At 38.8% G+C, this 15,315-nt stretch overlaps 2 protein-coding genes across 5 annotated transcripts in view; one reads left to right on the forward strand and one right to left on the reverse strand.

Moving 5' to 3' along the window:
- The window catches only part of WRN (WRN RecQ like helicase), a 118,105-nt gene extending 105,139 nt beyond the window's left edge, over positions 1-12,966 (reverse strand). For all 4 annotated transcript variants that reach the window (XM_074329691.1, XM_074329690.1, XM_074329689.1 and 1 more), the window contains exon 1: positions 12,766-12,966. The gene's annotated coding sequence lies outside the window, so the exon portion shown is untranslated. The remainder of the gene's footprint in view (positions 1-12,765) is intronic.
- A 490-nt stretch (positions 12,967-13,456) lies between these two features.
- Positions 13,457-15,315, forward strand: part of PURG (purine rich element binding protein G) — a 32,582-nt gene continuing 30,723 nt past the window's right edge. The window contains 2 exon segments of the mRNA XM_019750506.2: positions 13,457-13,589; positions 13,901-14,773. Of these exon segments, the coding sequence (XP_019606065.1) occupies positions 13,907-14,773 (867 nt within the window). The 5' untranslated portion in view covers positions 13,457-13,589; positions 13,901-13,906.

A 15,315-nucleotide genomic window follows, 5' to 3' on the forward strand; every position in this document is an offset into this window, starting at 1 on the left:
AACAGACTGGCTTGAAGGGGTAGTATGAAAATTAATGTACCTAACCAGAGCCCAGGATAACTGGAAGATAAGCCATCTTCTTCATGAAGGCAGGCCAAGACGTATTTTCATGCAATACCAAAATTTCCCTCAAAATACTTCTTAAGTCTTTATACCATTTTACCCAAAGTTTCATTTTTCAGAATCGTACAAAAATAACCAGCATTCCCCCAGAAAGATCTATATGTAAGGACAGTCATCCATGTTATACAATATTTTTAAAATATATAATGTAATACATATTTATAATAAAAAGTTGAAAACAGACTACAAGGGAAAAATGGTTATATAATAAATGATTCCATAAAACAGAGCACTACGCATTTATAAAAACATGTTCATATAATTTATCAAGTGAAAAAAAGCAAGTGATACTAATTTTATAAAATAAATGTGTGTGTGTGTGTGTGTGTGTGTGTATGATAAATATATACTGGGGTGACAAAAAATGGTATACAAGTGGACACTTTGGTCAATGTTGATCAAGCAGGAGCTCGCCATAATCAGAAGTGTCTGGACGCTGATGGTAACCATTTAGAGCACCTCTTGTAATTATAAAAGTCAAACGTGACTTATATTTATCTTTTGTTATCAGTATATATTGAGTATTATCATTTTAATAGTTTTTTCCTTTCTTAAAATGTATATACATTTTTTGGCACCCTCTGTATATCATATGTATATATACATATTATATATTTTTAAAGGTCTGGAGCAATGTATACCAAAATATTAATGGTTATCCCACAACTGCAGATGGTTTTTAATTTTCTTCTTTATATTTTTTTGAATGTTCCAAGTTTTCTATAAGAACATCTGTTACTTTTAGCAATGGGGGATGGAAGTATGTCAGGAAAAGATGGAAAGTTTTTTCTAAATGAACAATCAAGGCAACATTTTTTTTATAGTATAAAACAAGAGCTAGCAAACATTTTCTCTAAAAGATCAGATAGTAAATATTCTAGACTTCACAGGCAAATTGTCTCTGTTGCTACTAGTCACGTCTGCCATTGCAGCACAAAAGCCATTGACTAGGCTTGAATAATCATGGCTATGCTCCAATAAAACTTTATTTATAGACAGTGAAATCTGAATGTATACAAATTTCATGAAATAGTCTTCTTTCAATTTTTTTTTCAGCCACTTAAAAATGTAAAAACCATTTAGCTCATAGTCAGTACAAAAGCAAGTCAAATGTGCCCCACTGGTCAGTTTCCCAACTGCTGCTGGAAAACACAGACAAAATGCTCTAAGATTGGAAAATGTCCAATGCTGCTGTTATTATCAACCCACTATGGCTATTTTTTAATCACCATTATACATTCATAAAATACCTAGTAAGAATACAACTTCCTAGTAAAACCTTTTTGAAAAATTAGTTGCAAAATGGACCTTATGATAGCTAAATTAATGGGCTTACTATAGGCTTAGCAATATTAGTCAATTAAATGTTAATGGATTATCTTCCAAAATTGTGACTTATGTTTTGAAAGAAATTCATCTTAAGTGATTTTATTTGACAGCAATTAATTGTAGGGCAAGCTATCTACTGAAGCCATTTCTGGTTAATGTCAATGGAAATCACACCAATAAGATTTAAGTCAGAAGAAATTTAGGAAAATTAAGAACAATTACATTCCAAATCAGCTAAAAAGGGACAGTCTTTAATCACCTGGCTTTTAAACCATATTCTATTTCACTCTGGCAGACTGGAAATTCATCTCAAGAGCACATATTTTTCCACTTAGAATAGTGTTATCTTCTAGACAGACTTAACACCAGTCTCCAGAGAAAACTGGGTTTCAGTAGATTAGCTCAGAGATATCTTTGTTCCTAAAACCTCTAACTCAGGCAAGGAGATAAATACCTACCATTACCCCGTTACCACAGTAACTGACTTGCTTGAGGGCTAAACTGAATACAGTATCCCAACCGTTTTGAAATGTACCAAAAAAAGAGAAAAAACACCACTGTTAAGTTAAATGGCAGATAACAATTTCAGATACAGATAATTTCAAGTCCAGGAAAAAATTATCAGCAAATAGTTCAATGCTTAACTCTGATAGGCAATTATATTGTTTAATGTGGATACATTTTCACTTACGACCTAAAATGGTTCAGTTCTATTTTGTTCAAAATGTGTAAGGCTAATCTGATGAAATACACCATTTTATAAAATCTGATTATTTAATCAAAAATGCAAGAATGTTTATAACTGCTCTGAAATTTGCTAACAAAATGTCATAAAAGAGCAGTCATGGTACATAAGCTATCATTCTGGGCATTTATGTAAGTTTTACATATATCCATTGACTTTCACAATGTTTCTCAGAGGAAGAAAGCTGTATCACCATCACTGTGCACAAAGGACAACTAATAACAAAGACTAGCTGATAGTTCAAAAGTTAGCAGACCAGTCTATTAAAAATTACACTATGAAGAAGCAGGGGAGTGGAAAGAAATCTGGACTTGGAGTCAGAAAACCTGGCTAGGCTCCAATATCACTCTGTGTCAAGAAAAAGAACCCAAAAGATAGAAGTATGACAAAAAGAAGACAGTATGTTCTTTCAGTGTCCTATAGGAGCACAAACCCACCCAAGGATTATTTCATAAAGAAACATACCTTTATTTGACACATCATTTACTACTGATTAAAAACTCAGACTCTATGAAGTTTCACGTTAACTTGTAAATTTTTGTCTGGTAAAGATGCAACTGAATTCTATCCAGTAGAAAAGATAATCTCAAAGGCTATGGTTTTATTGCCCTAAGGACATCTTTGCATCTAACCTAGAAATCTTATTGCAAAGTTCTTTCTCCAATGTCTATATGTGACAGTCAATTTTATGTGTCAGCTTGACTGGGCTAAGGGTTACCAGCCTAAAGCAAGTAAAACATTATTTCTGGGTTACGCCTGAGAGGCTGTTTCCAGAGGAGGTTAGCATTGGAACAGGCAGACTGAGTAAAGAAGAGTGCCCTCGCCAATGAGGCTGGTATCATCCAATTTATTGAACAAAAAGGCCAAGGAGGGCAGATTTGCTCTCTGCTTAAGCTGGGATCTCCATCTTCTGCCCTTGCACATCAGCACTCCTGTTTCTTGGGCAGGACATATACCATTGGTTCCTCTGGTTCTCAGGCCTTCAGGTTTGGACTGGAACTACACCACTGGCTTTCCTGGGCCTCCAGCTTGCTGATGCCAGGTCACGGAACTTCTCAGCCTCCATAGTTGCATGAGCCAATCCCTTATAATAAATTTCTTTAAATAGATATAGATATAGATATAGATATAGATATAGATATAGATATAGATATAGATATAGATATAGATATAGATATAGACATAGATATAGACATAAATATAGATATATATCTCCTATTGGTTCTGTTTTTCAGAAGAACCCTGACTAATACACTATATATATATAACTTTTGTACCTCCTTGAAACAATTTTATCTCTGTTGGTTCCCTCTGTACTGAACTGAATAAATGGGACATGTGTTCGTTCTATATTTGTGTAAGAATCGGTCTTTAATTTTTTGAAAAATTATTCTTTGACATTTGGCCACTTAGTATCCATGTGACTTTGGATAAGCCACTTTTCTAAAATTTCATTTTCTCATCTGTAAAACAGGATTAAATTCCCATTATATTACTTGCCTTATTATATTACATTTTTATTATATATTAATTGCCTTACTGACCACAGGGTTGATGTGAAGATAAACATGATGTCACATCTTTGAACTGCAGTTAGTTAAACATGAGCCGGTATCCTGATAGGAGTAGTTAGTGGTAGATCATTTACTGCTATTTACACCTCGTTCCCTTTAGAGCACTGAGAGTGATCAAGAATCTGTGGGCTCAGATAGAGATACCAAATCCCTACAAACTAGACAAAGCATATAAATGTATCCAAAGTTAATTAAGCACTGAAATGATTCACAGGAAGAATGTTCTTTTAAATATAATAATAAATTAAAATAGAGAAGAGAAAATGGATTTATTTATTCAAGAAGACTTCCTTCTTACCAATCAGACCTGACCCAAGGAGTACTGAATTTCAACATGCATCTATTTTCTTTCTCTAACTATAGTACACAAAATATATTTAGGAGGTTTCAGTCTACAATCTATTAATACATTACAGTAGTAAAATTCATATACTCATCAAACTTCTCATGTATGTAGAAAAGAATATAGAAAAAAGGAAATTTCAATAACTGATAAGTATAAGATTGGATTAATAAGTATTTTCAATAGTCTAACACAGGAAGCTTATAAAACCAAAGCAGCTTAAATGCTTCGGCAATTCAATTTGGTTAACAATGCCTTAATTTTGTTTAGATTCTTTGGGTTTCACCTATACAATTTGTTATTTTCACCAAGAGAGACAGCTTCCAGTCAAAAAGCCTTTCAAACTTAATTAACAATGCAATGAACTTTAAAAATTCTGGATCTGATTTAATTTATTATATGACATATTTTCTGAAAATATAACCTTGCCCTTTTAGTTTAACTATACTTAACAATATATTAGCAAGTAGTTTATATACTGGGGTGCCAACAAAATGTATACACGTGGACACTTTGGTTAACGTTGCTCAAGCAGTAGTCGCAGTAATATGAAGTGTCTGGATGCTGATGGTACCACTTCGAGCACCTCTTGTAATTGCAGAAGTCAAACGTGACTTGTATTCATCTTCTGTTATCGGTGTATATTGAGTATTGCAATTTTAATAGTGTTTTTCCTTTCTTAAAATGTGTATACATTTTTTGGCACCCTCTGTATATCAGATATATATATACACACACACACACAGATATACATACGCATATACAAACATATATATACACATATACACATTCTATATTTTATTGTAGAAGGTGTAATTTATAGGGTATTGCCCTGTATTGTTTTTAAGAATATCTTTCTACTTTTCAGGTATTAACAAAATAGGAGGGGATGGAGAAAAACAAAGAGGAACCAAATAATACATAACAAAGCCCTCAGTAAATTCCCTAAAGAGGCTTTCAAGACTTCCATTAATCCATTGCTAGATTTCTGCTAATCTTAATTTCCCTCCAAACAAATTTAGAAAAGCTAAATAAAACTACCTACTAGCATTTGGTTTGGCTATAGTAAGTCACTGCAATTTTAAAAAGCAACAGGATGTTTTCGGTTGTGTTTTTTTAAGACCTGTTTGTTTATATTTCTTTGTCTACCAAATTTTCATTACTGTCAAACATTATATAATATATAATTTGCATTAATAAAGTATAAATAAAAACTGTTAATAAAGTCAATTGAAATAAAGTGCAAATGGAACCAAATTAATACAATAAAGTGCCATTAAAATGCTGGCAACAGGGGGAAAAGATAAAAGCCTCTCTCTATGCTGTGTCATTGTGAAAAGCCTCACTGCCCACAAACCAGAACGTGACTTGACCTGAACTGAATCCACGGCACAGTGAAGTGCTTTATAACTGAATTTCACGATCCAACTGAATAATTCATTTTTTTTAATGAATTTCCTCTGTTCTGTAAGTAGCTATAGCCAGTCAGCTGAAATCAACCATTATAAACTGGGAAACTGCAAAGAAAGATTTCAAGTAAGTCCATTTAAAACTTGCTCTGTCTATTTTTCCTTTTATATTGATTACTGTTACTTCAGATGGTCTGCGATGATATTTTATAGGACTCATTATGAATTGGACATTGATGGTTGCCTATGCTGTATCCATTCCACCCTGCACCCTTTTTACAGTACCATAAATTTAATTCAGATAATCACCAGTTACCCACAAAACCAATGTGTTAAGGGAAGCTGCTCCCACTCCCAGCTCCCATGATAAACCCAGCTGATCTAAAGGGAGTCCCATTCCCCATGCCACAATGATGATTCAGAAACTCAGGCCTACCCTCAAGACATTCCCCTGGATTTAGTATAATAAGAAAATAAATGACTTAATTCAGGCCAGTGACACAAGAGGAGGTGTTTAGGGAAGGTTCTGAGAATGGCACTGCCTTCCTCTGGTAAGAAAGCTACCAGAAGAGATGCCCTCTATTTGAGAAGGTGCCTGGGCCTTCTAAAGCCATTTTGCCACCATCATGGAAGTCAGCTTGGGGACACGCCAACTTAGACACGAAGCCAACACACAGAAGGCAAAGATGAGAAATGGAGTCAGCGTCAATAGAACAAACCAGTCTTCAAGTCAGCCTTATCTCAGCCTTCAAGTTATATTTTAATAATAAATTTCCTTATTTTTTAAGCCTATTTGAATCAAGTTTTCTGTGCTTGCATTCTAATACACAAATATAAGTGAAAATAAATTTATATGGTCAATCCTTGTCTTCCTTTAATCCCTTATCCTAAATAAAAATAAATTATAAGAATAAACAAAATAGCTACACAAAGTTACAATACCATAATTTTTGTAACGTCATAGTTTCAAAACCTTTTTAAATCACAACAAGAACCAAAATAACATTAAGTAGCAATTAAATAGAAAATAACTAAATGGGAGTGATATTTCACTTTCAGATGCAAAGCTCTGCATTAGGTTGAAATTCAGCCTTGCCAGGTAGAAATAAAAATGCATAAATTTTACAATAAAACCAATTTAACTACAACTCGACTGAAAACCAATGGCTTAAAAAGCAGGGGTGGGGGGACGGGGGCAAAATAAAAAAAAAAAAAGACCAATTTACATGTGGGAAGACTAGTTAAGGATAAAAAAACAAAGATTGGGTGAAAAATAAATTAGAAAATTAATACAGAATTCCGAAAGCAACCATAAATTTTCCTAATGCAAATCTTTCATGAGAACTCCTAAAATAGTCTCTTCACAGACAGGGCAAGTTTATGTAAAATGAATAAAAGGAAAAAATCAGCAATTTTATAACACCTCCTAGAAGGCAAAAATTATCTTCTAATCCAATTATCTTTCTACTGTATTTCAGTGCCTTCATTTTACGAATGAACAGCAAAAGCAGATCTGGCACCAATAGATGATGTATCATGCCTGCACATCAAAAGTTCCAGGAGAAACAACAAAGCTTTGATACTTCTTCCAATGGCTTCTATTTTTCCTACCACAGACTAGAAAGATCCCATCCCTCTATCTTATTAGTCTAAAAGAGACTTAAATAGAGGTGAATCTCTGCCCTTCCCTGGAAGCTAGCCTATTAGACTAACGGTGGAAGAGATCATAAAAATGCAGAGACAAGAACATGAGTCAAAAAGAAACAAAGCCTTGAAGTAGCCTGAGGAGGGAAGGTCATTGGTTCTATTTATTTTGGGGAATGTGAAATTGTTTTAATTTCTTATTTCCCCATGAAGAAATTACTTAAAAGCCATCTTCTTTCTTAATCCTTCCATATATTAAGCATTTTATCAACAAAGAAAGAAAATCACCTTTAAAAGAGTCTGACTGCTATTACTAACCAGCTTTTACAAGAGGTAAGCTTAATTTTTATAAAAAAGCTAAAGTCTCCTAAAATAAGTAATTTTTCCTGGTATCTCTTTGAGGGCAGATAATTTATCTATTTAATTAAAAGGAACAAATACTCCTGAGATGACTAGATTCAAGATAAGCATACCCAAATTAAGTGCTTTTCTATAAATTAAGTACTTTTCTGTACACAAGCAAGAAGGAATTAAAAATATAATTTATATCTAAACTCAGCTAACAGCAAAAATGACCACCTACTGAGGAATAAACCTAATATAAAATATATAAGACCCATTTTAAAAACAACTAGAGAAGTTTACTAAGATGTGGAAAAACGGGCTAGACAAGATACAGTGAGTCTCAAAACTGCAAATATATGAATTAAATCAATACACTCCAGAAGCAATACCAAGAAAAAAATGTCAGCAGGATTTTCATCAAACCACACAAGTTTATATTAAGGTTCACTAGGAAGAAAAAAATGCTCAAGAGCAGTAAATACTTTTTTAAAAAAAATAAGACCAATAAGTGGAAACTCACTCTACTAAATATAAAACCGTACAAAGCAGCAGTAATCAAAATAGTGTGGGATTGGTATAAAAATTAAGATATAATCAAAGGAATAAAACATACCATATCCAGAAACAGATCCATGTAAATATAGAAATTTGACATATTTGATAAAGGCATTCCTAATATTTAAGAAAAATCAAAGTATTCAATAAATGAGGCCAACAAAACTGTCTATAATTCTGATATACCACTGTCAGCAAAAATCAAAAAGATTTTCTACAATATTTACAAAAGAACAGACACTGGCTCAGCATTTTCAAGGACAGTTTTGATCACTTATAGAAGTTATCAAAACTTTAAATCTGCATACCCTTCAAACCAACAATTATATCTGTCCTATGGAAATACATGCACATATGCACAACGATGTATTCAAAGAATGTTCATTGTATCAGTCTGTAATAGCAAAAATACTAGAAGCAATTAGTAGGGTAAATTAATAGTTAAACAATAACATATCCATAATACAGCATAACAAACAGTAAGTAAAAGAATAAAATACAGCTATATGTATTAACTACAGTGAGAAGTTCTGTAACATATGTGCTAAGTAAAACAAAAAAAAACTTAGTAATAGATACCATTTAAATTTTAAATTATGAAATTCTGTGTCTCTGTAAAGGCAAAGAACAATTCAGGAGGATACATAATCAGTTAACAGGGGATCCTACAAGTAAAAGCATGGAATTGAGGTGAGGTATGTGAAGGGAGAATTAGTATTCTAGTTTGTTTCTCAGCAAGCATGATAGCTACCCCTCTCCTGCTCTCTCTCTCTCCCTCGCTCCTTTCCTCTTCCCTGTATACCTCCTTCTGTTCTTGAGCAATCTGAGAGTAACAGGAAGGGACTCTGTAAATAATAAAGTGACTTATATTTTTCCATTTTGGGATCCTGAGAATAAACAGTGTCATGGTTTTAGTAAAATCAAGAATAGAGGAAGATAAAGAGGATTGATTACATTAATACTAAGAAAGATGACAGTAACACACCCATTTAGCACTCCCCACCTCAGCTCTCAGTGAGTCCCAGGAATGACACCCAATTGTTTTAAGGCCAATAGGGAAATCCCATTCCTCTTGCCACACCATTAATTCAGGGATAAGACCTATTACACAGGTCTCAGTTCTCTGGTCTACATCTCCTGTTCATATTACTGGATCCAAGGTGGTCCAATTGTAACAAAGCTCAGGATTCTCCTTCCATGGTATGGAAAACAAGGCTTTGGCTCCGGTTAGATGTGAAGGGGGAAATACATAGCTATGGTTGTGGCTATAGAAGAAATCACCCAGAAGATAAAGCACCTTCATGCCTCATGGAAGAAGGCCAAGCACAGGGCCAGAAAAATAGTCAGAGCTCTGAATGAACTTGCCTCAAGGTCACTCTGTCTCACGATATGTCAATTAAATAGGCTAATAAGCAATCTCTAATGGCTGAAGCCAGTTTGATTTGGCTTTTCCATTATTTGCAACTGAACATATCCCTGCTGATGGAATGTGGTAAGTAAAACCTAAGACCACTTTGTGATCTGACTTTTGAACTGTATAGAATTGCATGTTCTTTATCCCTATTGATATTGATATTCCTATTGAATAGTAACTATTCCCTATGGATGACAGTTAGGTTGCTTGCAAATTTTATCACAACTAATGTTCAGTGAACACCTCTGTGTACACCTTTAGGCTTTCATATTATTATTTCTACAAGATAGATTCCTAGATATAAAATTATAGGTCATAGAATGTTCCTATTTCTCTGCCTGCCTCCTCACCAATAAATTATTCACAACCCTGAGAGATAAGACAAGCCAAAGAAGAAGCCTACAAAAAAAAAAAAAAGAAAGAAAGAAAAGCTTTTTCTACAGAAGCTGCATTATCACTAGCCTTTGGTGAAGGATTTCAAGCCAACAACTAAGAAAAGATGCCTCCCGTCATCTGCCACTCATAAAAGAACACTTTGGTTAAAGATCAGAAGTCCATGAGGGCTTATGGATTGGCTATGAGTTGCCATGTAACCATACATAACTCAATACCTAACTTTCCAGTGTTAGATACAGATCAAGTGTTAATGGACCATGCTCATCACCGTGGCCACCAGGACTGTAGCCATTTATATCTATAGCCTCCCCTATTACCCTCTACTCGTCCAGTAGGTCACAATGTTTGGTGCGCAATATTGTCTCTCAGTTTTCTGAGTAGCTCTCCTCCAGTAATCTTACCTACACCTTGCTCCACTGGGCTGTTCACATGAGGACATCATTTCATTACCAATGACTAAATCCTTCCATAATCTCAATCCCAAGCAACTCACTACCCAATCAACATCTATTTTTCAAGCTCATTCGCTCTAGAAGCACAACTCAAACGCTCTTTTGACCCAACTGGGACCAATAATCCAATGATCCTACTACCTTTTCACTTGCCTCACCCCCTAGTAGTCTTTACTTCCAGTTTAAATTACAAAGTTTTAACTACTTCCTTGCTTACTCCCTTAGCTTCATTGCCCACCGCTGGCTTCATTATTCTCTCCTAGCAAAACTCTAACCCTGAATAAAAACAGGGTTGCTTACTCAGTGCCTATAACTATGCAGCTGAATGAATGCAGCGGGTAAAAAACACAACCAATGTTGACTGGTGTCATTTTAAATTTTGACCACCAACCTCAAGTGGGCCCTTAGTTTTCCTAGCAATTCTACTTTTCATTAATTATTTACTATCTTCCCCTTCTATTGCATACCTTCTCCTGTCTACTTAAATCTATCATATCTCCTCCCTCCTCCTCACTTTAAGCCTATGACCTTGCTTCAGATTTCACTTAAGCAATCAAAAAAGAATTTACACAAGCTCCTACTCTGATTTTATTTACATAATTGCATCTATGCCCATATACTCTACTGTGATGGTTAATTTTATAGTGTCAACTTGACTGGGCCATGTGGTGCTCAGATATTTAGCTAAACATTATTCTGGGTATGTCTGTGAGGCTGTTTCCAGATGACATTAACACTGAAATCAGTAAACTAAGTAAAGCAGACTGTCCTCCCCTTCTGTTGAAGACGTAAATAGAACAAAAAGGATGAGTAAAGGGAGAATTCACTCTGACTGACAGTCTTCAAGCTATGCCATTAGTCTTCTCTTGCCTTCAAACTCAGACTTAGACTGAAATATATACCATCAGTTCTCCTGGTTCTCAGGCCTTCAGACTTGAACTAGAACTATACCGTTGGCTCTCCTAAGTCTCCCGCTTGCCAACTGAGGAATACATACTCATATGTGTGTGTGTGTGTGTGTGTGTGTGTGTCAATAAGGAATTGAGAATTGGCCCATGCTATTATGATGCGAGGTTGAATAAGACAGACAAATATAGAGATATATAGGTATATATATTCCCCATAAGCTAACTGTGCTCCTAAATCCAGCCCCTCTATGTGTGCACTAGATTCCATACCCCCTATCTACTCAATGTTTTCACTCTCTACTAGTCTATCAGAAAAGTCCCAAAGTCCCATCAGTATATAAGCATACTGCAATTTCTGCCATCTTAAAAAAAAAAAAAAAAAAAAATGTTTTTTGATTCTTGGTTAACTGCTCCATTCCTCTCCTTTATAGAAAAACTACTCAAACGAGTCATCCATTGGAGACTAGCATCTCCATTTCCACTTCTTCCATTGTCTCTTAAACCCACTGTATCGGCTCCATCCCACCAGAAGGGCTCATATCAAGGTTACCAATGACCTACATGTTGCCAAATCCTAGTCAATTCTCAGTACGCATCTGGCTCAATGTACCAGCAGCATATGCCACAATTAATCATACCCACCTTCGTGAAACACTTTATTGGGCTTCTGTGACAATTCTGGATTCTCCAACTACATCAATAAGAATTCCTTCTCAGTACCATCTGCTGGTACTTCCTTACCTCTCCAAACTCTAAACATCACAGCATTCTAGATTCAGGCTTGTTCATTCTCTTTTCTATCTACATGCACTCCCTTGGAGATCACATCCAGTCTGATGACTTTAAAATTATCTATGGCACACAGATGACTTCCAAATTTATGTAAACAGCCTAGACCACTCTTCTATTCAGTGACATCAAATCTGAACTCTCCTACCCACCGGACTTTCCACTCCCTAAAAGTTAATATACAAAAATGTACCCTGACTTAAAAGACTGCTAAATTTGCATCCTAAGAATTTTATTACCCTCTTCCACGGGGAGTAGTATTTTTTACATACTCAAAGCTATCCAGAAAACAACTCAGATTCAGCCAGAAAACAAAACAAAAAAATTAAGGACTGACTTGAACTCAAGAAATCCAACATAATTTGTTAAATTACGCGCATCAGGTTATCTCTTTCGACTTTATTGTGTAAACATGGAGTGGCTCAATTTCTGCAGCAGTAAAGGCCTTATGGAAAGGAGAGAATCCTAAGACCACATGAAAGGCACAAGCTGGGGGCAGAAGGGATGAGAAAACACACTTTTTGACTGACAGCTCTGAGAAGGCCTGCGAGCGGTCAGGATTCCTTTTCCTGGGTGCTTCGGAGGTGGAAAGGAGAAGGAAGATGTCCGTTTCTAAGGATCCCTCTCACACAGCCCAAGGCTTGCTCTGCGGAACTGAGCACCTCCAGGGTCGGAGAAGGCTAGAGTGATAGCCCAGGGTCTGGAGCTGGCGGAAGTAGGGGTGGGGAGGACACGTTACCCTGAGAAGAGCCAGTTCAACGGATCTTCTCCTTCAGCTGGATGACATGGAGCTTCACAACACCAGGTCCTGGAACCCAGAAATCCAGGCTAGACACCAATTCAACAGGCTTTATTCCCGCTCTGCAGAATGCACGCTGGAGCGTCACGGCGCACAAAGTACACATCACCTAAGGGAGACTACCTTGTCCTACCCCTTCCGTCCCGCCCCATCCTCCGCTCCGCCCCGTTTCAGCCCGCCCAAGACAGCCCAGCTGACTGAGCGGTGCGCATGCGCAGGGACTCTCGCTGCTGCTGAGCACTCTGGGAAGTGTAGTCTCTGTGCGATTGCCGGTGGGCCGAGAGTCCTACTTCCCGGCGGATTCTGGAGAAGTCAGAACACTCTCGCCACCCGGGTCCTTATTCCCATCTTCACACCTGTCGGGTCACCTCGCACTCACGCTCCATCCCCACGCGCTGGGCTTCGATCAGGGCGCACCCCGAGGGAGAACGCGATATCCCCTCTTCCATTCAGCGGGTTGTGCTAGAGGAGGCGGGGTCCACTGCCCGCCACCCTCCCCATTCCTCTCCTCCCCTCCCTGGCGGGTGTCGGGTTAGTGCCGGAAGAGAGACGGCGGCCCCCGCAGCGGCCGCAGGAGGGGCGGCGGCGGTGGGCGCCGCAGGCAATGCCCCTGCCCGGCTCCTCCGGCGGGAGGTGGTGCGATCGGCGGCGGCGGGGAAGCAGGAGGGGGGCGGCGGCTGCGGCGGCTGCAGCAGAGGGGCCGAGCGCTGGCGGCGGCGGCGGTCGTGAAGGGCATCGGTGGCTGCGGTGATGGCAACGCTGATGTGAGTGTCTGCTGGCTGGGGACCCCGGGGCTGCCGAGCCCGAGGCGGGCGGTCCGGCGGCGAGCGGGAGCGGGAGGCCAGGGGTGGCGAAGGGATGCTGTGTGTGCGGTGCAGAACTGGGTATGCCGCCCGTCGCCGCCGACCGTCCGGTAGGGGCCGGAGCTCTGCGCTGGGGTGGCCGGCGCCGTGGGAGCGGAACCCAGTGTGGGGGTCCCAGGCGGAGGCGGGGGCAGCGCAGGCCGAGGGGCGTCTGCGATTGTTCTCAACACCCCTCCCCCACCCCACCCCGTGTGTCTGTTTGTCACTTGCAGCTGAAGATGGAAAGAGCCAGGCGAAGGGGAGGCGGCGGCAGCGGCCGCGGCCGCGGCGGCAAGAATGTAGGGGGCTCTGGCCTAAGCAAGAGTAGACTCTATCCCCAGGCCCAGCACTCCCACTACCCCCACTACGTGGCTTCAGCCACCCCTAATCAGCCTGGGGGCGCAGCCGAAATCCAGGAGCTGGCCTCCAAACGAGTGGACATCCAGAAAAAGAGGTTTTACCTAGACGTGAAGCAGAGCTCCCGGGGCCGGTTCCTAAAGATAGCCGAAGTGTGGATAGGGAGAGGCCGGCAGGACAATATCAGAAAGAGTAAACTGACCCTCTCCCTGTCAGTGGCAGCGGAACTGAAGGACTGTCTAGGGGACTTCATCGAGCATTACGCCCACCTGGGCCTGAAAGGCCACCGGCAAGAGCACGGCCACTGCAAGGAACAAGGCTCCAGGAGAAGACAGAAGCACTCTGCACCCTCCCCACCAGTGTCGGTGGGTTCCGAGGAGCACCCTCACAGTGTCCTTAAAACCGACTACATAGAGAGGGACAATAGGAAATATTATCTAGACCTAAAGGAAAATCAGCGGGGTCGCTTCCTAAGGATTAGACAAACCATGATGCGTGGGACTGGCATGATAGGTTATTTTGGCCATAGTTTGGGCCAAGAACAGACTATTGTCCTCCCAGCACAAGGAATGATTGAGTTTCGTGATGCCTTGGTTCAGCTAATTGAAGACTATGGCGAAGGGGACATAGAAGAACGAAGAGGTGGAGATGATGACCCACTTGAACTCCCAGAGGGGACTTCTTTCAGAGTGGACAATAAAAGGTTCTACTTTGATGTGGGCTCTAATAAATATGGAATTTTCCTGAAGGTAAGTGAAGTGAGGCCACCTTACCGTAATACTATTACTGTTCCATTCAAAGCTTGGACAAGGTTTGGGGAGAATTTTATCAAGTATGAAGAAGAGATGAGGAAAATTTGCAACAGCCATAAAGAAAAGAGAATGGATGGCAGAAGGGCCAGTGGTGAAGACCAAGAATGCCTCGACTAGAGTGAAATTGAACTCCATCAGGCAAAATTTAAAATCATAAATTGGCTAAAGTACTGATCCATAATCATTTGAAGAAGTTTTTACTCTTTTTTGGCCCTTTGTTATTAGTGATACCTCTAGTAGTTTATACTTCAAGGAGTCTGATTCTCATGTTACGTTACTGCATACAACACTATAATTCTTACGGGAATTCCAACCTTCCCAGAGCTAAATAGTTTAGCTGCTTCATCTGCTCCAGACTATTGAAGTATGCAAATCAGCACAAAATGTGATATTCTGACCTTCTAAATACCATAACTAAGATTTACATTGCACTATGACATAATCCTGAAAAAAAGATACATATACCTAATGTGGAAGTG

The sequence above is a fragment of the Rhinolophus sinicus genome, linkage group LG04 (assembly GCF_036562045.2).
Source record: "Rhinolophus sinicus isolate RSC01 linkage group LG04, ASM3656204v1, whole genome shotgun sequence".
Taxonomy (NCBI): Eukaryota; Metazoa; Chordata; class Mammalia; order Chiroptera; family Rhinolophidae; genus Rhinolophus; species Rhinolophus sinicus.